The sequence below is a fragment of the Strix uralensis genome, chromosome 19 (genome assembly GCF_047716275.1).
Source record: "Strix uralensis isolate ZFMK-TIS-50842 chromosome 19, bStrUra1, whole genome shotgun sequence".
Classification (NCBI taxonomy): Eukaryota; Metazoa; Chordata; class Aves; order Strigiformes; family Strigidae; genus Strix; species Strix uralensis.
The window spans coordinates 12,030,322-12,054,439 of record NC_133990.1 but is presented as its reverse complement, the minus strand read 5'-3'; the positions used below and the strand labels follow the sequence as shown (position 1 = coordinate 12,054,439).

Here is a 24,118-nt window from a genome sequence, read left to right as displayed (position 1 = left end):
GGAGATGATTGAGTGGTGAAAGTACAATGGAACATTCCTCTCTGCTCCCCTGCAGGTTGCTCCAAAGTGGACAAGGCAAAGGGGATCTGAATTCAGAGCAAAGAGTAACAGAAATATTATCATCTCCTTCATAATTGTGGAGAGCCAAACATATTATCAATGGGATAAATGGTTGTCTTGGCTCCTATGCCAACAGAAGGTTGCTTGAATATTAAGAATATAGAGCTGTAAACTTATCTGCACCTCCCCTGTAGAAAGACAGATCAACTGTGTCCATAGGTGCAGTCTGCAAAGGTCTTGAGTTTTATCTATAAATAACCAATTGCCAAAATGGTTTGCAAAAGGACAGGCCTTGCCATGCTGCACAATGAGGTGTAGTTCAAAGATCCCTGAGTTGAGTAGGTAAAGTCCTGATCTGGGAACAGTATGGGAAAATCAGTGTGAGAGACAGAGAATAAGCAAATTAGACAAGTCTGATAACATTTGGGGGACTGAAGCAATATCACTGCATGGTGCTGGACAGACTTACAGATGCTGTTGGGGCTAGCTTGCCATCTTAAATGCAGAGCTGCTTTCTTCACTGTGATATCATTGATGAAGATTGTCTCCACAACCTAGTCTGAATTTTCATTTTAATGTGTTTAATTGGCAACTTATCACGGTGAAAAATGTCCTCAATTCACAAAGACAGAGAAAAATGGTTACACAAATGAATGCCCAAGCACAGTACTAGCCTACCTCACATTAGATGGGAGCAAGTTTTACAAGCAGACTGACACATTTCTTTATAACAGTCTAGTATAACTGTCATTTGATTTTACCCATAAAAATCCTTGTATAAAAGCAACAACTAAGGAAATCATGTTCTGGGTTTGAATTTCATAAAAACAGAATTGCACTTTTGATACAACTACTCTTTTTATGATGTCTGTGAATAATTCTCCATTTAGATTTCAAATTACAGCCCCATGCAATTTTTAAGAAAGCCACCTTAAAATCTCCTTGGAATAGCCAGAAACAGACTATTACCTGTATGTAGTCTATAACTTGCTGGTGTCTTTGTTTGGCTGCAGCGACTTCACTGTCTGAAATTGCTTCCCTTAGGGATTGCTGGGTTTTCAGAGAGTCCAGCTCTATGACAGCAGAAAGGCGGCAATACAGGCTTATAAATTTTTCCTTGTAACAGCAAAAATGAACTGTGAAAAGACCAAGTGCAAAGGAAACATTGTTATGTTCTGGTTATGAAATATGAAATCCTTAGCTTTCAGAACACAAATTTTATTAAATATAATTACTAACTCTGGATGGGTTACTTTAAGCTAGAAATAAATATTACAGGCTCTAATTCTTCTCTCATTTACACTGGATTTACTCTGTAACTTCACTGATTTCAAAAGAGTCATTTCTAATTTATATCTAAGTGAAAGGCTAATCAGGTCCTTAGTATGCAACTCCAGAGGCTTTCTTGCCCTTGATAGCTTTAATCAGAAAGGCTGTTTCTGAGGCTTTTATAGATCATAATTTCTTTTATCAAGAAAGTAGTGACATGACTGGAAAATGGAATTAATCTTTTTTTTAATTGAGTGTTTCAGAAAGAAAATATCATTTCAAAGGATGATAACTTTCTCTTGGGCTAGGCTAGCTTAAATCAGTAACTTAAATGTAAATCGCTCAGCAGTAAAAGCATTTCAGTGATATCACAGTTTGGGTAAAACAATTAAAACTTTTAGGTGTTATCACATATCATCCTCTGAACTCTCATGCAGAAACGTAGCACAGAAAGTTCAGACATGACCTCTTGCTTTGTGTCGTTTGACTTTGGAGTAGCACAGAGCTATCTGAGCTACCTCTAAAAGAGGTAACTAGGTAACAGAGGCAGAACAGCTACAGTGCCATGGAGCTTCACAAATGTTAATTTACCTGGCCTCTTAAAGCTACCTTATTCCAGAACCTGAAAGGCAAAACTTACCAGTTATCTCTACAAACTGCAGTACAGACATACTGAAACTTGCTGAGGGAGAACAAGTTTTCAGAAATACTTCTCTATTCATTGGTGATTCAATAAATGCAGGCATGCAGCATGATCTTGTTATAGCAGTGAATGCCAGTTGACTTATAACTGCTACTTTTCTGGATTGTGACATGATATTTTTCAGGGTGTTTCAAGTGTAAATTGCATATGTTCTTATCATAAATATTAAAAAAGAAATAAAAACAGTGTCACATCTACTTATCCCTTATAAAAAACATGATAAGAATAATTGAGAAGAATTTCTCAAACTAAGAAATCCACTCACAGAAACATCATTAGCATAACAATAAAGGCCTAATCTAAACATAGAAATCCCACAAAAAACAAGGAAAGAAAGGATTCTACCTTCTGGTTTCTCAATGATGCCTAGATATTGCAGGGATCTAGGCTGAATAGTGTGTGGTCTTACAGTATATATGCCATATGTGGTGGACTCTTGAGTGAATTACAGCCGCGGTTTCAGCTTCAGTGCTGAAGTTTCTAGCCTTTGTGGTTTTAAGTCAGACCCTTTAATGTTACTTTAACAAATGTTACTTCAACATAGTCTTTTGTGGTTATGCAATTATATAGTTGGTAGCCACCAGCTAATGGGGAATGGAAGCTTCTAATATTTGAGATGTGAATCACAGTCACTTTATAGAACATCAGGGATACATATATAATAAGTCACATAGAAATGTCATCTGCCTTTGGCCAGATGATTGCTTACTTAAAAAAATACCCTTAAAAGTAAAATGCAGCTTTCCATACTGTTTTCTCCGCCATGAACAGCTTTCCCACTGCAGCAACATTGCTAAACAGAGAGGTCTGCACCCAGAATGCTGTTTGAGATCACTCTGGTGCATGTTTATCTGTACATCATCCCCTTCAGTGTCTGTTGCTTTGTCAGCCTGATGCAAACTGTGTCCCAGAAGTGAGAATGACTCCTGCCCCTGGCCTTTGTACCACATAATGAGAGTTAAATAGTCTGCAAAACCTCTGGCGTGGAGATTAATTTCAGCAGAGATGAATTTGCTTCATACATTAATTTGCACAGTGAATGCAGCAGTCACCTCTCATAGGGAGAAATGACATGCTCAGTACACAGAGTCTAACTGTCGGCTTCAGGGTTGCGTGTCAAGAAGATAGTAAGTCTGGCTTTAGGGCACTACAGCCGTGGCCATATGACCCAAAGCACTGAACTAACTCTTCTAGTTCAATTACGTTAGCTTTCTTTTGAAGGGGTTACTTTTCCTTGGCAGACTACACCAGCTCATGTATTGTCTGTCTGTACCACTCATAATTTTATGGCAGCTCAGCTGTCATCTGTCCTCCCACAACCAGCATAAAAACCCAGAGTTGTCACAGGCACCACTTTGTGTGCTCTGGCTGATGGGGCATAAAACAATTGTATATCCCTGCACGATCCAAATGAAATTTGTGTTGCTGGATTATTGTAGGTCACGGATCTATTGTGACTACAGAAATGGAGTCTTGGTAAGATCCTCCATTAACATCCAATCATCGTTCTTCTACATTAGTGACTCTAGCAGCACTTAGCAATGATACGTAGGAAATAGGGTGGTGCTGGTACTGGTGCCACATAAACACCTAAGAGAGGTATCACTGAGGACACAGTTGCCACTTGAGACTTATTCTGTAGTGGGTCCTTGTGTACTGACTCCATCAGTTTTGGCTCATATCTTTCTCTCTTCTCCAAGGCAGAGGAAAGAAAGATATCTGGTTTTACAGGCCAGAAGGAAACAGGAGACTAAGGCTCCTGTAAGGCTCAGCAGTCCCCATACTTACAATATTCTTTCTAAAAAGAGCTATTAAGTCTTTATGAGCTGCTTTTATGTGGAACCTTTCTTTTCTCTGTGGACCAAAGAAGAAGAAATGAGGACTAGAGGACCTTGAAGCTAAAGCATCTTATGCCTTCTGTGAGACAGCTGGAAAACTCTGTTTTGGGGAATTCTTACCCAGTCAGCAATGCAGTGGAACAAGAGGGCTGAATCTGCTACAGCACAGGATGTGCTCCCTACAGAAATAGATTCAAGTCCAGTGCTTTGGCATTTTTCACAACAGGCTTTTCCTGCACCACAGCAACAGGACTGACTCTCCTGCATTTTTCCAGGAATCAGAAGGAAAAGATGACCCTCACATGGGAAACTCCAGTCAGACCTTTCACAAAGGTGTGAGGGAGTCAGACCTTAAGCAGGACCATCTGCAATCGGGAACTGCAAAAATTCTCTTCTACAAAACTGGTGATTATTTGTGTGACTACTTAGAGAGATGGGTTTTTTTTGCATCTCCTTTCACTCCAGCCTTGCTATGTTGTGTGTAATTCTTTGGTTCTGTTTTTTAAAGAACATCATCCAAATAAGCTTATAGACACATACTGGATAACTGTGGGCTTTGCTCTATGCTTTGCATTTCAATAACGATTGCTACAGTATATGCTTTAACTGCTCTGCTCTCTCTATAACTTGTACACAGTTATAGGTAGTGTTGTTGCCAAAGCCATCATGTGATTTATTGACTCTCCACTGGGACAAGGGGGAAAACAGATACAACTTTGTGATTTTATTATAAGGAGACTGGGTTAATATTTCTAGGTGAAGCAAGCTACTATACCAAGTTCAAACATCTGAAGAGGGAGGTTAAGAAATCCTGAGTGTGGGGTGTAAGGATTATTCTGTCCTGGGGCAGTGCAGACGTCGTCTGAGGCGGGGAGCAGGAGAAGAAAGGAGACATTGTGACCCAGTTCCAACACCTCCTGTGTATACAGACGGAAGTGCTTAGCCTGTAGAGGGACACGCGCGGGGGAAGAAATAGGAGAGAATTACAACATGGCACTTATATAAACAACACCCCAAATGATATAAAACATTAAAGAAAATTTGCACAACATCAAGCTCGGAATTTTTATAAAACATAAATATTTGGAGGGGGGGGCTAAATGTGGGTTCATGTCACTACATAAAATAAAGATTTAAAGCTGCAATGTTCCACATTAAAACAACACACAGGCACAACCCCCCTGAAAACAACATTTATGTTTCTTATTAGGCAGAAAATGATCACATGCCATGTGCTTTTCAAGATTATGATTGCATAATTATGTGAAAACATGAAAATGGATTCAATTAAAAACCTTTAAGATTCAATTTAGGGTTGGTTAAGAGAAATATGCAGCTCTCCCTCAACACAGCACTGAAAAGGTTTAACAAGTGCTGCAGCAAGAGAAAATGGCACACACAGGAGTTGGCCTGAGGCTGCTGTAGAGCTGCTGTGTGCAGCACTGCATTTTACCCTGGGTATGCACCAGTGTCACTGTCCATGATTCTGCTTACCACAAAAATAATAAAAATACATAAATAAATCTGTTGAATTAAAAATTCAATTCATTAACATAGAAGTTTGGTCCTGAGTCATCAAAACATTTACAACTGTGTTTAACTGCAAGGTCATGTTTATGTCTATCTCTCATGCAGAATAGATGAGCTTAAATGCTTGGCTGAGCTGCAGCCTAAGGAACATATTGCACATTGATTTAAATATTTTAGTCCCTAGCTCAAAAAAAAAAAGACAAGCACAAAAGCTATAACCTCCAAGAAAATACACTAGCATAGAGACCTGTACAGAGCCCTATTGAATTAGAGTGACTGCCCACAAGGCAGCACACACCATCTGTCTCAATTTTGGATTTACTTGAGTCTTACTTGGCTCTTCCCAGGCTAGAAGGTGCAGCACTGATGGATTTCTTTTTAAAAGCAAAACCTAAACCTTTCAAAATCAAGAAATGTAGAACCAGATTAATTTATTTTAAGGCCACATCTTTCTAGCTGCACAAATAGACCTTGAAGTGAATATAAAGATGATTTACTTCTACTTTAAGCCCTCTTTACCCTTGTAGACCAAAATAAAATGGAATTCATGTAAACAAGAAACAAACTCCTTAGCTTATTTTTTCATGGATCTTTCACATCATAGATTATCCTCCCTGACTTTATTTATTCACATATGCATTTCTTGTACCTAAATGTAAAGCCAGAAGCCAGATACCTCTCCTCACCCACAGCAATCTGGAGGTCTGGTACTATGTGTTTTAGAAGTGCTACGTTTATCTGTGTGTGTCTTCAGCAGGACTTTCTTACACCCTCACTACCTCCAAAAGAACAGTCAATTGCCCTGCCCACCTGGAAAAATACTTGTTTTTCTTTGCCAGCTGGTTAAAGGTGCTTGCAACTACTAGTTTCGTGCAAAAGTGCTTATTTGCACCTGCCTGAAGTTGCACAAATATACTAACAGATGCAAAAATAGGAGCTAATTGAAGATTTGTCTCTTAAACCTTATATGTTCAAGTATGCAGGAAAATAACTGTTTTATTGAAGATGTTCCTCTACACACACTTAGAATAATGGAATACAATACTTCTCAGCTTTTCTTTTCTTGCGACCATTAACGTTTAATCCCTACCTGCAAGTTACACAGTTTGTAGCTTTTAGTGTTCTTAAGAATCAGTTTTTAAAAAGGTGATAAATACCACAAAGGAAAATACCTGATGCAGAGGTAGATTGATCTGTTTAAGGAGAGCTTTCACTGCCATCTGGAGCTCATACAAGAACAATTGAGTAGGGCAGTCTGAAGTATGATCCATACTTTCCACAGATTCTGAGCCAGAAAGTGTTTGGATCCATTCCCACTCATCTCTGTATGTTGAGTCAAGTTAAAATTAGAAATATAACAAAAGTTCAGTGCACAAGCAGGAATTCAATGTATGTGCATTTGGGATCTGTTGATAGTTTAATCCTCATATAGCAAAACATTCTAAACTTGTGCAATCTTGATTGTTTGTGGTTAAAATTCTAACTTTGAAAAGTTTAATTTTTCTAGCACATGTACATCAGGCTGAACATTCCTTGCAAACCTCTGGAAGTCCAACTGCCTTTGAAATATTTCACTAAGGCTTCTCAATCCAGGTTTTCTTCTTCACATAATTCCCTATCTACCACAATATTTTAAAAAGCATACATTGGAAATGACAACAGTGACAATTAGCAGGAAGTTTAATTTCTGTGACAGACTCTCTTATACTCACTGGAGCCAAAGAACTTCCTGGTTTGCTCGACATATATCCATTCTAGACCTGATAAACATGGGAATCATCTTTCTGGATCAAATCCTTAATTCACCCTGCCCAGTATTCGGTCTTGAAAAGCAGCCAGCACCAAACATTCAAGAAAAAAATGTACAGGAAACGCCACTACAAGATGAGTAATAGATGTGGTACAGTTTGCTCCTAAATAAAGATCTGATCTTAAAATTCAAGAGTCAGAGATTATTATAAACTCTGAAGCACTAGGCTTTATATTCCTTCCAAAATCTTTGTTACTGTTAACTACTACATTCTGGATATCCTTGTTACCCATATAGATATCCAGCTCCTTTTTCCATATGCAAAATTATCAGCTGGTTGCTGAAATGATATAGGATTAAAAAGCTCCAGAAAAGCCAGGAAAATGTGTTGCCCACTAGGCAAGGTCTAGGCAGTACAAATAAGTGCACTTGCCCGATAGATAAGGGAAGCAATGGATGAAGAGGAAGATGGCTTTCCCAGAGCACAACAGTTCAATGGCTGATAGCGTTTGTCCGAATATGTGTTTTCAATTGCTGTATGCTTGCTGTGCATTAGAGCGAGAAACCAGATATTGCATAAGAGAATACACAGAAAAATCACCTGCTCCAACACCCCATGGTGAGTGAAAATCAATAAAAAGGGTGACATTGAATTCACTGGAGGCCGAATCAGGGCTGCAGGCTATGGTCTTCCTAACGGATATAGGGAAGATCATTACCACTGTGCAGAATTTGAGCAACCAGAGAACACTGTCCTTAGAAACCAGTGGGCTCATACGCATGTGTTCTGGATAGGCCTTCAGCTTGCTGGAAACACACAGGTGCACCTGTTTAGTTCAGCGCTGATCTCTGGGGTGGTACACACCTGAGCCAAACTTTGCTGGCACCTACAATTTTGCAACGGCAAAAATTGCCTTAGCATTTAAATTTGATCAGTTGTTTCAAACTTAAAACAAATGTTCTCTCTCTACATATGTGTGTGTAAATATGTACATATTCACTTACTTGGAGACATTGCTGTTGTCTCGGATTTTAACATGACACAGGACATTAGGCAACTTCTGCAACACAAGCACTTTGATTTGATCCACAGAACTGCAGAGTTTAAGGTAACCCAGATACAAGCCGGGAGGGAGGCGTTGCTGACTTCGTTTGTGATAGGAAAGTATGTCCTGTTTTAAGAGAAACAGTCCTACATAAAAATCTCATTTTTTTTCCACATAAGCGGAAGAATTTGGGATCAAAAAGAAACAAATGTTTTTACAGCCGTCTTTTTGTTTCAACAGTGTTCCCAATTCGCAAAGCATTTAAGCACATGCTTAAGCATATAAATAATCTCTGGTAGTTTGGATGCACTTCGACAGCTTTTTACTTAAAGCCATACACAGGTTCTCTAAGCTCTCCACGTCATGCAGGGATTGGTTCTAAAAAACTGAGGTTTCAATCTTCTACAAGTGTAGTATTTAAACTAGCTTAAATAACACCCACCTCTGCACTCCTGTCTGATCATTTCAGCAGTGAGCTGGGTTGGGGAACTGATTCAGCTGAAAAACAACTCGGAAAAAGGAGCAGTCATTTTTCAGCCAGAGCAGTTCCCTGGCTGACGTTTGGTGTGTAGCAGAGCAGCATTGGGAAAAAACTATCACCTGGGGAAGGTGGAGGAGAGGGGCTGTGTAAGCCCGTACTGTCACCAAAGAAATCCCTGTAGAGTCCCAAATACATCTCTCAAAAACCTGTTCTGTATCACCTGCTGTCAACAGGAAGATCTCTACGACCATGGGGGTTGGTGGTTTGCAAAATTTAATTAATGGCGGTGTTTTCTGAACAAATACCTTTATTAACAAATAGAGCTTAGAAGGAATTAATAATGATGGTGTATTTGCTGAAGCCAGGAGACATTTTCAAGGCTATGTATAGCAGTTCCCCAAAACTACCCTAAAAATGATGTCTGCTGCCATCCTGAGAAATGTGTGCTTCTGCAGTGGGTGAGGATTAGACACCTGGCCTTATGCCTTTACTCTTGGAACCATCAAATTATCTGCTAGTGCTATGCTTGGCTCTGACCAATGCAATTAGACCCTCATTTTCACAAGCACTTCATGAACAAAATACCCATTCGATGATTAAACAAGTAATAGAAGAAAGGGTGGGCATTAGATAGGAATGTGTAAACCATTAGGGGAACATTTTTTCCACTAGGATCTCTGTGGAAATCTGATCAGGCCTGTATTTTGGGTTTCCTAATATAAAACTTTTGCCCAGATTGACATTTTTCTACACCTTTAACACATTTTAATACATTAAATCTAACATAGATCAGGTAAGTTTTATTGTCTTTTGGAAATTTTTTAACGTTCCTAAAACCTGGTAATGTGTATTTTGATTGCCTGTCAGTTTCCGGTACGAAAAGCAGAGTCTCTGCTCAAGAAAGTGCCTCTAATTCAAAAATTAATCACAGCAGTCATCGTCTAGTTGAGGGTGCTAAAGAAGGGACTAAGACAATGACTTGTCTTGTAGCATTTTGGGTAACTATGCAACTGAGTTTTAGAGAGATTGGCTACTTACATTTTGTGACAAATAGGTTGCTGTTACCTACAGAAAACATGTATTAATCTTTATGTGAACTATCTATGTTTAACATGAGTTTGCAGATACCCTGATGCTTGAAGGGCTGAAAACCCATGACTCTCAATGATATTAACTGATCTGACTATGCAAAGCAACTTCCAAGATCAGTCCTTACCTTGGTATTTTTCTAATTTTGAAGTCTAGGGGCATGTTAGGCAGAAATTAAAGAAGGGTTGTGGTCAGTAAAGAATTCTTTAGCAACTATACCAGGCTCCAAGGAACTCTGAACCCCACAGAACAAGTTTATTAAGTAGAACAGTAAAGTTTTAAACCTAGATTTAGTGTTCAAGGTTGGATGGAAAAATCTTATGGAGTGTAGAAAATGTAAGTGTCTGTATAGGTGCTTAAGAACATCCCAGAGAATTTTAAAGGTTTTTATATCCCTTGCTACAGAATTCTATAGCATGGTTTCCCGAAACTGATAGAAACTACTATTCTCTGCTAGGACTTTGAAGTAATTTCTTTAGAATCTCATGGATATTTTACATATTAAGGATCTGATCCCAGACCCACTGGAAGTAATATAAGTCTTTGCTTTCAACGGGAGCCTTGCCATTAATTTTATTGGGCACTGGATTAAGGCCTAAAATTCTACAAGACTCTTCCAAAAATCAGGACTCTGGCACAGACTTTACAAAAGCAAATAACATGGAGTAAGAGAAGCAAAGCACTACCTGGATTGTTATAAGCAAGATGTCTAATGCTGTTGGCTCCTCTGGAGTTGAAAGGGATTTCCTCTGGCTTTGTAGTTTGGATACCTGCATCCATTTGCCATTAAAAAATGAATAAAGACTCTCCACTTCTCTTATAGTAACTATCAGCATATTGCCATGTCGATCCTTGATTGGCTCATAAAAAACTCTGCCTAAGTTGTGAGTTCCCAGCAAATTCTAGAAAACAAGCAAATTATAGAATGAAAGTTATTTATTGCATATCAAGAGAGTAGTATTTTTTGAAACATAACTTTGTGCTCACTGACATCAGTCCTATTGACTTCAAGAAAAACTAGACACAAAGTGTTTCTCAAAGACTTGTCCTACAGTCATATCATTCAACTGGCAAAAGGAAAAGTTTTTCCCGAGGTTGTGTTTGTGGGTTGAATTGTGGATCCTCTGATGTATATGGCCCAGCAGTGTTTAGTCCAACATTTAATGGAGAACATCAGAAAGACTATTATGACCCCATGACTTTGTAAAAGGAAACACTACAAAATCACTTATTTGGACAGAACTTCCTATCTTTGCCCAGTCAGGTAAAGATAAAGGATGCACTTCTCAAAAGCACTCAATGTTGTTCTAGTGGTGATTCCTTCGGTATCAATGAAGCCCTTCTGATTTGAACTTACTGAAGAGCTAGGTGCTCTCTTAACCTCCCCTTAACCAAATGTCAGAGATGATACAAAATTCTTCCCCTGCCCCCAAATCATTCATAATAGACACTTCAAATGTTTTCTCTTAGGGTCATTAATGATAATCTCCATTTTCTGTTCTCCATTTTAAAATTATTCAGATTATTTTCAGCAAGAAAAGCAAGAGGCCCTCATATCTATGTTGAATGTAAATAAATCTGGAGTTAAACTGTGGAGTGTGTTTGTGAAGGAACACAGAAGGATTTGAAGAGACACGGACCCTTTTCCTTTTCCTTCAGATACCAAGAATGTGCTAGACAAAACCAGCAGAAACTAACAAACTAGCAGGGCAAAGCTCTCCAGGAAAATATGTGAGGATTAAAGAAAAGTAATTTTAAAAGACTCCACATAAAATACATATTTTGGTCAAAATCCCTTTTCTCACACAGTAAGGCATCTGCTTATAGGTGCAAACACACTCAATCCAGTGACCAGCCACTGAAGAGATTCCCAGATGTCTTAAAGAAAAATGCCTAACATTTAAAATATGCTCATTACTTTGTGACTTTTCAAGAGGTCTACAGTAAGCTGGGTAGGGATGGGGGTAGTTTAAAATGAAAACTTGAATTTACAATATAGCACATTGTATGTTTAGGGAAGTGCTATACGTTAACTTAATGACATTGTAAATGGATAGGTTATCCTGAAATTATTTATCTGTACTTAGCAGGCAATATTTACTTATAAACTGTATTATTAAATTGTTTATAAACTCTAGGTAGTCAGCACAGTGACTGTTCTTTATGTGGTATAACTTAGCTATTTTAGCTTTATGCATCCCTCTCCAGGGCATACTGTTGATGTCTATACAACACCTCCCTTCTTTTTTTAACTGTTCTGTCTTTTGAGGTTATCCTGCATAACTGATTAGCACTGGATGTCTTGAGTATACATTTTGTATTATCCATGTGTCCACAGGTGGGACAAATGATTGCAGGTAGGTGTTAACCATTTAGTTGTCACATTAATCACTGCAACCTATGAATGTGCCTAGATGAAAACGAACGTTACTGTCACTGACTGTATATTCTGAATGACATTCCAGCACAGAGAAAGTGTGTACCTACTAATATGAAGATGTGACTAATTCATATACTAAGAAAGTTTTGTGTCTACTTAGCTTGGCACCCCATCACTTGTGTTTTGTTTGCTTTAGTTGTCTAGCAGTAAGAACAGGCAAAATTACAGTCCCTGTTGTCTCTGAATCCACTGATCTGGTCCCTTAGCAGCTGTGTTGTCACTGATCTTTCCATTCTGTCCTAAATTCTTGTGGAGTCAGTCTATTAACTGCCTCAATAAAATGTATTCAACCGTATAAACTTTATTGAGATCCTTCCATTGGTGGATCCCATTAGGCCACACACACTGTTAGATGTTGGCAGATCGGTGACAATCCCTCCGTTGATCGGGGGACCAAGCTAACAGAACAAATGTTAAGGACAATAAATTTGCCAGAAATTCAACAGAGCAATATACCACATGGACACATTTGGTATATCTCTGTGCTTCAAGCTCTGCTCTTAACATCTCCGGTAGCAAATAATAGCACAATGTACTAGGAACCTTGGTTATCTCAAAGTGCAGTCCGTGCATACTAGCAATGCTCTGTTAAAGACAATCTGCACAGAGGGAATGAAACTGAGCTAACCAAAGGAATATGTGCTACCTAAGCTGAGCTAACCACACCAGAGGGAACATTCAGCAGATATAGTTAAAACTTTCCCTAGTGACAGCTCAAAGGACTGACAAACAGCTGCTGCTTAACACAGGTGGTCCTCCAATAAAGGTACAGGAGACTGGCATTCCATAGATTTCGGGATACTTTGGGGAAATCAGTCAAGACAGGTGGTTGCCCAGGAAGGCTACTCTCCTGTACAGCATGCTTTGCCAAAAGATGTAAAATAAACCCCACATGGATATTCTTAATAATGGCCACAAAGTATCTGGCTTTCATAGCTGCTATAAAACCTAGCTTATTGCATTGACTGGCAATAACGAGGGATGGCCGTATGGCTAATACATGAGCCAACCAATATGAAGATCTTCATTAATTCCATGACTGTACCATAGATTTTTCTGGGAAGCTTTGGTGACTTTATTCTAACAAAAGGTAGGAGAAAGTGAGGCCTGGATATACTTTTCTGCAAGAATCATGCACACGTTTTTGAAAATGTATTTTGCCACAAAAGTAAGTATTTTATGAAAATGTCTGTCTTTCAGCTAGAGATTTCATGTTATCATGAAATCCATTCTTCAGAAGCATTACAATAAATGTCAAAATGTTCTGCTGGAGAAAGTGTAATTATTATTTGCATAACAAATAGTGGACTGAGTCACAGAAGGATTAAGTGACCTGTTCAGTACCACTCAGATTATATCTGTAGCACATGTTGGAACGGAACCGTCCTGAGAGTCACTGCTACACCTTAACATGATATGAATAGTCCATGTAGTGCTGCTGTCCTCACCACTGCGCTGAGGGGTCAGCACAAGATCTATGCACCACTTAATCTCTCTTAGTCTCTGTTTTTAAGGGTCTAAATAGGCCTCTGACTGGTTCTTTGCACAAAGGTACATTTTCACCTTAAGAATTTTGGCGGCTCAGTTAATAACTTAATGAAAGATTCATTTTTATTTCCCTGCTGACAATCCACAACAGCATAGCCATCCTGCTTGTCAAACAGTGTAGTTCTGCCCTAGAAGCTGTACTTGAGCAGTTTGTAAGTTATGGGTGAATCAAGAGTGCTATTTTGGCAACTTCCGCAGTCTATTTGTCCTTCCTGTTGGGGACAGAAGCTACCTACTGCTGCAGGTTCCCATGTAGCACAAGGGAGTGCTAAATCTTACCCAGAGTTTAAATCCTTTATTAATATATTAATAATTAATAATGAATAGGCTTTCTAAGAGGCTTTTGAGCAGCAAATATTAGGATTATAACTCTTGAATTCCCAATCTGCAAACCCGCAGGTTTATCTGTGGTCATTATTCACTGGTTCATATCTGTTTGTTTCTTTGTCTGCCACTTTCGTTTCTTTCCTTTCTTTTTCCTACTTTTAATGTAACTTCTTCCTTCCAGCTGGCAAGAGAGGCTCAGTGGCTCATTTCATTGTAGATGATAACGCTGCTCCAAAGAACAGGCCAGTGGGGAGTGGTGAACCATAGGACAGCTGGCAGTACTATCCCTTAGAGATCAGAAAGTCACCAAGTTAATAGCTAGAAATACGCAATGCAACCAACCTGTAGCTGTGCTGCTGCTGAAAGCATCTTTTGCCTGGCTTGAAGTGCTGTTGATGAGGACACGGATACAGACATATTCTGCCTCAGCCATCTGATATCATCCCACATGCAAGACAACTGCAAAAATATATACAGTTCAATCAGTTTTTGTTCTCGGCATTTATAAAAACAGAAATGAAATTAAAAGCATTTTGGACTAGGAAAAATCAGTGGATATTGCTCATTTTGAGTTTCTGTGGACGGCAATGTATTGCCTATATAAACATGAAACACATACTGAATCGGACACAGAAGTTTCTTTGTAAACATCATGCACCTACTTCAATTGCTCTTTGGATTATTGTGTAAAATTGATTTACTGTTCTTTGGGGTATAAAAAATAGTGTGAAGATACCTTGAATGATGGCATAACCATAATACCAACATTAAACCTTTTAGTTATTCCTTTAGACTCTTCCTCTAAATATTCATAAAACCTTTATGTACCCAAGTAGCAGTCACTTATGTTGGATCATACATTTAAAAGAGTAATTGTGCCACTGTCAGCGACCCAGTCAGAATTTAACCCATATAAGTGTTTTGCATTTTAACATGAGTGAAGGTAAAGCACTTCATCATTTAGCTTTTTATTGACATCATTTCAAAAATTCAGAATGAAGAGCTAAGGCCTATGCATTGCTAGCAACAAATCTGTAGAAGCAATATATGAAATTAGGCTCCTGTTACCTTTGTGAACCACAGGAAATCCTGCATAACTGAACTACTGTGAGAGTCATCAATTTCCACAATTGGGATTTGATCTTCATTGGTTACTAATAAATTGTCTTTGTAAAAAAATATAACAGATAAGTAGAGTCCCCTAAAGAAAGAAGGAAACATTGTCAAACACCTTCATTTCTACTCACATCCATGCCAAATTTTAGTCAAAGAATCATAGATGTTAAGTTCTGAGGAGACAAATCGAATCATCTGGTCATAACTTCTGTGTTATATAGATCATGCAACTTATATAGATCACTGGCAACTTCAGCCAGTGAATTCTGAAAAATATTTGGGAAGCTTACAGCTTTAGATGATGTGAGACTACAAGAATCTAAGAAATTATGAATCTATGCAAGCCACTGACAACAGTTTTAGTAAGGATTTTGTCAGAGTAAACAGTATAAAATAGAGGCTTTATGCCCTTTAGAAATCAGAAATTTTACTAAAACTTTTTATCATTAACGGGCTTAGTTCTACCCTCGTTTACTTCAGAGTAAATCTGAAGTAACTGAATTGAAATCAGGCAGGTTATTATGGATTTACGTTAGTGTAATTGAGTGTAATTTGGCCAGCATATCTGCAAAACTGTTTATAGAGATCATTCCTTTCAATATTTACCCTTGCAATTAGTTACATACGTTAAGTAGTTGCCTTAGGGAATTTAAAGACTCTGGAGAGCTCTTCTGAAAGAATCAAACTCTTATCAAAATACAAAGAAGAAAAAGCAAACTGAACACTCCTGGCAATGAAAGAAGAAATAATCCAGCATAAGAAACTTCCATTTGCTAAAACAAATTATCAAGGCTGAGGGTTGTTTGAGTCACACTGAGTTCCAAACCTAGCTAAAGATGTTAGAGAATTCTTGATGTGTTGCTTGTTGCCAATAGACTATCAAAACATGTTATCTGAGCTCTGCATTTTATATTATGAATGAAATAAATACCATTTCATTACTGAGCAGCAACAGAGGCAGTACTTCCAAAATACCACAGTAACTGCACTTTGTGTTTTCACAGAATATTTCACTCATTACAATTCAAATATATTTCCAACAGTAACAATGAAAAGATTCTATTCATTTCAGTAGGAACTGGAGCATTATTTTCCTATCAGCTGCACCAGTCTTACATGTATGCAAATTTATCAAGTTCGTTCTGATTGATTGCTGTTTCATTGGTAGTGGAATCTTGACATACATTTCTAAGGTGCTTTTCACTATTGCATAAGAGCAACAACTGCTAGCTAAAACTCAGAGCGTTTGGGAGATAAAGTGAATGACAAACCGTTTCAGAGTCTTCACAAACTTGTTCGATGAGTGGAAAAGGTGCTTCAGGCTTCTGGAAACTGATTGCTTGCGACCAGCATTCTGTAATTTAGAACTCTCTAAAATGGAAAATAAAAAGCAAACCAAGCCCAGCACTTAAATTTCAGTTAGTATCTCATAAAGAACCTTTGTCTTTTGAAGCACAATACTAAATTTCAGTCAGTGCCCACTATATACCTTTCAAAAGGCCACATTTAGAAACATGCTCAAATACAACCTTTTGCTTATATTTTCATTATTTTAGTGATAGGCAACTGCAAACAATTTCCTTACTTGCAGCAAACTCAGATTTGGTAAAAATGTTTTGCTCCTAGGCAAAGAATAGCTTGAACCAGTACTACGTACTCTTAATGTTCAGAATAGATGTGAATTTTGCAAATCATCTCAAAAAACCAAGAAGAGATTCAAACCATCAGTCAACATTTTAGGGTGCTGTAATTCCTTCTAAGTACTGAATAATTGGTGCCCTGGCAATCACTAACGTCACAGCATCACCAGTCTTAAGTAAAAGCTTTAAGAAAACAGCTAGATTGTCCCTTGTCTTTCTCTGTATCACATTAAATGCATGTGCTTTTGTTTGGATTCTTTTTCTGTATCAGAATAATTTCCAGTCACCTGTATTGCTTCAGAACTTTCACAGTTACATTTGCTCCCTAGGAATCTGGAATCCAAGGAAGAGGTGTTTGACTCGTTTGTTCACTTCATGTCAAAGCTGAGACCTGCTGTGTGCCTGCAAGGATCTCTGGACCAGCTCTTTCAGCAGAAGAATTTAATAAAATCAAATATTCACCCAATATTCTAAAAAAATGTGGTTAAATTTTTATACATTGTATTATTTTTCATTTTCATGAATTTGACTTAATGTCTTTCCTTCTCTCATGCATGGCCTGAGTTTCCTTGTAAGCCAGAAATCTTCCAGTGGGAACTGGAAGTTGCAAGCTCTGTGAAACAGCTGTGTCCACCTGTGTACCTGTGAGCAGACTTCAGAGGGTGTGCCAATAGATGGCAGTCAGGAACATGCAGGACTCTATAATGTACAATGTATTGTCAGTTGTTGTTGTCCACATACGGCATTTAAAAGGAATGGGCTGTTTTGGGTTTTTTTTTTTTGCATTGTCTTTTGCAATGTCCCTCCTGTTTAATGCTGTTGTCAGAGAAACAGCAGAAACATTTAATTTAAAAAAAGAATTAATTCTTCCGATATTTACTGTGATCTGAAAAGAAAGACAAAAAGAAAAATGTAACTGTGAAACTACATCTCACTTTTCCACGATTTGACTGTTTATTCGGATAAAGCATGGATAACCATCCAGACTGAAGCATGAAACATTTTGAGGGATGCCCTTCTCCAGTGGGGAAAAAATATGACTCATAAAGAACTATTTGCTGAAAGCTGCTAATCACTCTGCTTAGGTGTTTTCAGAGTAACATATTTCTCACTTACCTCCAGTGCAGAATAGGACGTGTCTATCTGTGTCTCCCTAGTGAGTTCTAAGTTTGAACATTTAAAGAACATCTAAATTTGCTATTGTCAAAACCCCATCTGTGGAAGTGCTCAACATATTTTTAAATGATGAATAAATTTGCACATTGAAAACCACAGAAAGAAGACACATTGTTAGCAATAATTACCACTCTGCTGAACAGCAAGTACAAAGAGAACAAGGTTCTATTAGAGGTGAAATCATACAGTTCAGATGTATGAGACTTATTAGATCATCAAATCCATTGTCTTTCCAGTGGAAACTTGTTCTCCATGGCATATTCTCCAATGTGCTGTTCAGTTTAGTTTTAACAGACTCATCCAAATCCCTGACTACTCCTTTGATGCAACTGATCTTTGTATTCTTTTCCTTTAAAAAATTTTTTTTTCTATTCATATCTCCTCAGATAATTTTTATTTTACTGTGAACTTTTTCAGTATATCATAGTAATGTAAACCAAATGCTACATGAAAACTCCTGTCTTACTGCTTCCGTCTTCCAAGGTTAAGACCAATTTAGGAATATAAATTTCATTCTAATTATGTGATTTTTATTTTCTTCTATATTAAGGATGGAGGGAATGAAGGAGGAAATTGCTGAAGGCAAAGCAACATAATTCTATTTAAAACACTCAGAGACTGCAGCATTAAAATAAGAGGGCACATTACAAGTGAAATATATGTTATTGGGCTTTTCAGTGGTTTGGGTTTAGTCCACAGCTTTGCAGAAGCCAACAACAAAAGAAACAATGTAAAACTAGATGGAGATTCTAAACTCTCCTACATTGCTATTTGCTTTTGTTTTACAGTATAGTGTGTCTAGAAGCCAAAAAACATGGAGCTGAGATTAGAGGATAATTTGGATCTACAGGAAATGGAACTTTGTCTGTTATTTAATTAACTAATAAATAACATAGAGTAACCTTTATAGAAGAACACCAGTAACAACAAAATAAGTTTATATTAATAAATGATACAGCAGTAGAGCTGTAAGCTCTTTTCATAGAAACACAGGAGTGAACAATTAGTGGCTGAAATTAGAGAATTTCTGGTGATTAGATTTAGATCGGAAGCATTCAACCCTGGATTGAAATAGACAATTAACTACAAAGGTATATTTATATAAATGTTTCTTTGCAGTTCACTTAAATACAACAGATACTTAAAAGCAACACGAGTCCATTGTGGAAGAATAAGAGCAAAGTTCCATACTCAGGCTGCTAGTATGCATCTGGGGTCTCTGCTGTAGAGGAATGTCTGCTATGCCGTGCCATTTCTCCGAGGAGGAAGATCATCTGGAATTCTTTGTCCTATCACTAGACAAGCGGGTGCCTCTCCTCAAGTGGGGCAGATGTGAAGTAAATGGAATTACCTCAGTGCAAAATTATCTGAGATCTTAGCCCCACAAATCAGACAGCCTGCGGAACTGCTAAATATCATTTAGGGTGACCCTGAATAAGGAAGCAAATTAGCACAAGATGAGCTAGATCCTACTGAAATCCTAATGGAGGGCATATAATGGGGTTTAGAGTTTTCACTAGTTGTGCAACCTTATGAAAATACATGAAATATCTGGAAACTTCCAGACAAATTCAAACTCAGTTTAAAGCTGCACATTTTTAGCATTGCAAACAACTGACACTGTGATAATGTGCATGGAGAAGTTAGAGGCATAAGTAGTGGCCAGACACCTCAATAGCTTGAGAACATGATAGATTCTGTATTACCTCACCTCAGTGTGGGATGTCTTTCAAAAGAAAATTCTGTATCTCGTGAAGAAGCTACTGGCATGATAGTCATATTACTGGGTGGTATATTTTGGATTACAAAGTCAGGCTCAACAGCTGAAATTGTAACTTTTTAAATTCCCTACCTGAACTATGGCTTGTTTCGCAAGCCTGTTTTTGTATATTCTTACCAATAATTATAATCTAAACATTGTAATTGGCCTGTGAAATCAGAGATCCTTCTCTTTGTTAAATGCAATAAAACTATGTGCTCTGCTTGTGAATCAAATTACAATTAGAACATTTTTATTCCACCTCTGCCTTGTCTAGTAAAATACATTTCAACCAAATTTCAGAAAGAAAATATCTGGTGAGCATTTCACTGAAGAGTTGGCTTCCTTTCTTAATGAAGCATCCCACAATTACTTAAATCCACTCAGGATTGTTTAGAAAAAATGATCTACAAGAAAAAAATACTTAAAAAATACATTTGAAGTTTTGCCAGGACATACAATTGTAGTAACTCAGTTATGATAGTCTGTAGCATGATATTATGAAGACAAATGGATGACTGTTGTTTGTAATCATCAGGGTTTTCCAGAAGATTAAGCATATGAAAGCAAAGCTTCCTAAGTAATTCCCTAGGAGATTTCATCATATCACAGAGCAGGTTCAAAAGCAACAGCTGATCTAATTCCAAAAGCTCTTAAACTCACTGTACATTCCAATGTATTCTTCCTGGTATTTTTGTAAGCTTGTTTTCTTCAGCCCCTGCAATGCAAAGCACAGGGCAAAAGGCAGGCTGCAGTGCAAAGCCTGAAGGAGCAGACTTGGGCAAGAGATCTGCCTGGAATCTAGGCAATTTAACCCTCCCAGCTCACGCTGGTGCACTAGCACACAGCCTTGCTCTTCTGGCTCCTCTGTATTCGGAAGCTTTTGCCTATGTTATTCAAATAATCTCAGACCTTTTAGATCGATTACCCTCAGTTTTTTCCACTGCCCTTGCACCATCCTCCGCTCTCCTTCAGCCAGTCTGAGCAGCATAAGTGTGATATCCCACAGAGGAATCACTTAGTGAAAAGCCAAGGTGCCAGGACCCCAGGTTTGAGTCCTGTCTCTATCTTCATCTAGCTTTAATTCGTGCAGAGCTTGATTCTGCTCTCATTTATAAATGACAGAAAATCAGTGGTTGTAAGCAGATTCAAGGACACTCTCCAAACAGTGTCCAGCTATTTACTGACATCTCTAAAACAAATGACGAAAACAGAGATTACAGTATTAATGTATAATCAAAGAAGAGTGAACCTTATGAAGTTCCAACAAGGCCAAGTGCAAGGTTCTGCACATGGTTCGGGGCAATCCCAAGCGTCCCAAGATACAGGCTGGGTGGAGAATGGATTGAGAGCAGCCCTGTGGAGAAGGACTTGGGGGTGTTGCTTGCCAGGAAGCTCAGTGTGACCCGGCAATGTGCACTCGCAGCCCAGGAAGCCAACCGTATCATGGGCTGCATCAAAAAAAGTGTGGCCAGGAGGTTGAGGGAGGGGATTCTCCCCCTCTACTCCACTCTTGTGAGACCCCACCTGCAGTGCTGTGTTCAGCTCTGGGGCCCCCAGTGTAAGACAGACACGTTGGAGTGGGTCCAGAGGAGGCCACGAGGATGATGAGGGGGCTGGAGCCCCTCCCCTGTGAGGACAGGCTGAGAGAGTTGGGGGTGTTCAACCTGGAGAAGAGAAGGCTCTGGGGAGACCTTAGAGTGGCCTTCCAGTACTTAAAGGGGGCTACAGGAAAGGTGGGGAGGGACTTTTTACAAGGGCATGTAGTGATAGAACAAGGGGTAATGGCTTTAAACTGAAAAAGGGTAGATTTATATTAGATATAAGGAAGAAGTTCTTCCCTGTGAGGGTTGTGAGACACTGGCACAGGTTGCCCAGAGAAGCTGTGGCTGCCCCCTCCCTGGAAGGGTTCAAGGCCAGGTTGGACAGGGCTTTGAGCAACCTGGGCTAGTGGAAGGTGTCCCTGCCCGTGGCAGGAGGGTTGGAACTAGATGATCTTTCAGGTCCCTTCCAACCCAAACCCTTCTATGATTCTATGATGCTATGAAAGAGAAGCATGGTAAAGAATGGATAAATGCCTGGGCAGGTCCTCAGCTTAACAGCATATCCATGCTGACTTCTATCGATGTCAATCAAATCATGCTAATTTACATAAATTAAGAATCTAACTCAGGCCTCTGTATTATATGAAGTGAAAGCCATTATTTGGGCTTTTCAGTCATGTACAGTAGCTTATCTGAGATCCTTGATCAAACTCCTCAAATTTCACTGAGGTTGATAAGTACCAGAACCAAATTTCAGAGTCAAAGTGATGTCATAATTCTTACTTTTTCTGCAAACTCTTTGCCTTGATTGTTTACCAAATTACTGAAATACAAGGGATTGACATCAGTCATATATTTAAGGCAAGTTCCAAAGGCTCTCCTGTTATGTTACAATCCTGATTTATCCAAAATATACTACTGTGTAATGCTAGCATTACAAGCAATTATGAGATTTTTATTTGGTTGGAGGCAAGGGTGTTGCTCAAGCTGACTCCACAGTGCAGTACTGCCACATGTAAGCTCCCACATCCTCTTTCAGACATGCAAGAAAATGTTCTGAGCTAAACAGATTTTCTATATTGTTGTTATTTATTATTTAAGGAAAAGCAGTTAGGAAATCAAGAACAGAGTTGTCTGTGCTTTGCTTTGAGACTGGGGTTAATTTCTGGAGCAGTGGAATTTTCTAAGAACCAGGCACTGGTGTAAGATTCTCAAAAGGAGGGATTTTCTGCATGTTGTTTATAACTGCTTCTGTTCTGGGCTGGTATGTCAGTAAAACAATTTATACTAAGAATATTTTCAGATGTTCCATCACTTATTCCCTGTTGACTAGGAAGGTGGCCTGAAAGACCTGAGATATGCGCTAACTTCAGAGAGGAAAAACTGTACCATGGAAAAAAGAATTCTTAATAGCATGAAAAATCTGTGTAAGATATGGAATACATCATCTGTATTTTCAGTACCAAGACCACCTGCAAGTGATAATGCTTGTATGAATTTTAATTAGAGAAACAACATTTTCTTGCAATATCTCCTTTTCCTTTCCAAGCAACATAGCTGAGTAGTTTAAGTTGCTATGGTTACAATGGGTTGTGGCAGACTGTGGATCATTGTGATAGTGACATATTTGCACATTTGCATCTTTATGTTTCAGCCAGATGATTTTAGCCCTAAGTATTTCTATGATTTTAAATCAATTGATGCAGCTTGACATAACAGTCATACTAGGTGAAGAAAAATGAAAACTTCATGGTAGTTCAACTTTTCAGTTTAAAATAAGTTCCTTTGCAATGAAGCATTATTCCAGTTAGAAGTTTATTTTAAGAAAATAAATAGTACTTTTCAACAACCCGTATAGAACAGGAGTTTTTATATATGCTTTAAAAAGAATGCCAAGCTGTTGCCTTAGCTCTTGAGCTATTAAAGGCACAGTCTGTTTCTCATGAATGAAGAGCAAAGAGCTGGCTGAGATTCGAACTCTCTCCTAGTTTTGATCCATTCTATTTGAAAATGTAGCAATCTTATCTTCCCACTGCATTGTGCAAGTATTTTTCATTATAGATTGGCATCACATCCACTAGAGTACTTTGTGTCTTCCATTTGGAGGCAGCCAAGTCCTCTCTTTTGATCCAAACCAGTTGTTAACTCTCTAAAGTATTTCTTTATATGAAAAAATAAGAGAGAGATCCTTGAAACATTTTAGTGGAATCCTGTGTGAAACTTATTTGTAGGAAAAAACCAAATCAATAGGTGTGTAGGATACAGAGGGAGAAAGGGTGTGTCTGTTCTTGTGTGCATTCTAGCTTTCAGATGTTTTCATCCAACTAATTTCAAGGGTTAAGAGCAAGATAGTGCGCTAAAGTGATTCCAGATGGGCCAATATTAATATCTTTCTTTTCCTGATGAATGAGAAGGTATGACCTAGTTAGAAAACTGCTAAAATTACAGGCGCCACAGAGGCTTCAGCCGGTGCCCTACCACATAGATATTTATCCTTACCTCTGCAATTATAATGCTGATGAGCTGCTCGAACCTGCTGAAGGAGACGTTCCAGGGCCTCAGTGTGTCCCCTGTGCCGAGGTTCTCTTCCACTGCAGTCTTTCCAGTCTATTGAACAAAGGAAATAAACAGAAATGAAACACAAAGGAGCAGGAGGTTTTAAAATATTTTCTTGCCTCTGATACTTCTCAGCTTTAGAGGAGTTTTACATCTGGGTACGCAGGAAAAAATGGCAGTTGTTTTTAAGTGTGCTGTTGTTACTTCTACAGTACGTTTCCGTTGCCTTTTGCCAGCTAGGTAATT

The 24,118-nt window shown here is 38.5% G+C and overlaps 1 protein-coding gene across 1 annotated transcript in view; it reads right to left on the bottom strand.

Moving 5' to 3' along the window:
- Positions 1 to 24,118, bottom strand: part of ANKFN1 (ankyrin repeat and fibronectin type III domain containing 1) — a 62,939-nt gene that overhangs the window by 5,365 nt on the left and 33,456 nt on the right. Inside the window, exons 7-15 of the mRNA XM_074889223.1 lie at positions 23,816 to 23,923; positions 16,469 to 16,568; positions 15,150 to 15,282; positions 14,424 to 14,540; positions 10,453 to 10,668; positions 8,156 to 8,322; positions 6,573 to 6,723; positions 4,646 to 4,814; positions 1,030 to 1,196 (exon numbers count right to left, since the gene is read on the bottom strand). Of these exons, the coding sequence (XP_074745324.1) occupies positions 1,030 to 1,196; positions 4,646 to 4,814; positions 6,573 to 6,723; positions 8,156 to 8,322; positions 10,453 to 10,668; positions 14,424 to 14,540; positions 15,150 to 15,282; positions 16,469 to 16,568; positions 23,816 to 23,923 (1,328 nt within the window). The remainder of the gene's footprint in view (positions 1 to 1,029; positions 1,197 to 4,645; positions 4,815 to 6,572; positions 6,724 to 8,155; positions 8,323 to 10,452; positions 10,669 to 14,423; positions 14,541 to 15,149; positions 15,283 to 16,468; positions 16,569 to 23,815; positions 23,924 to 24,118) is intronic.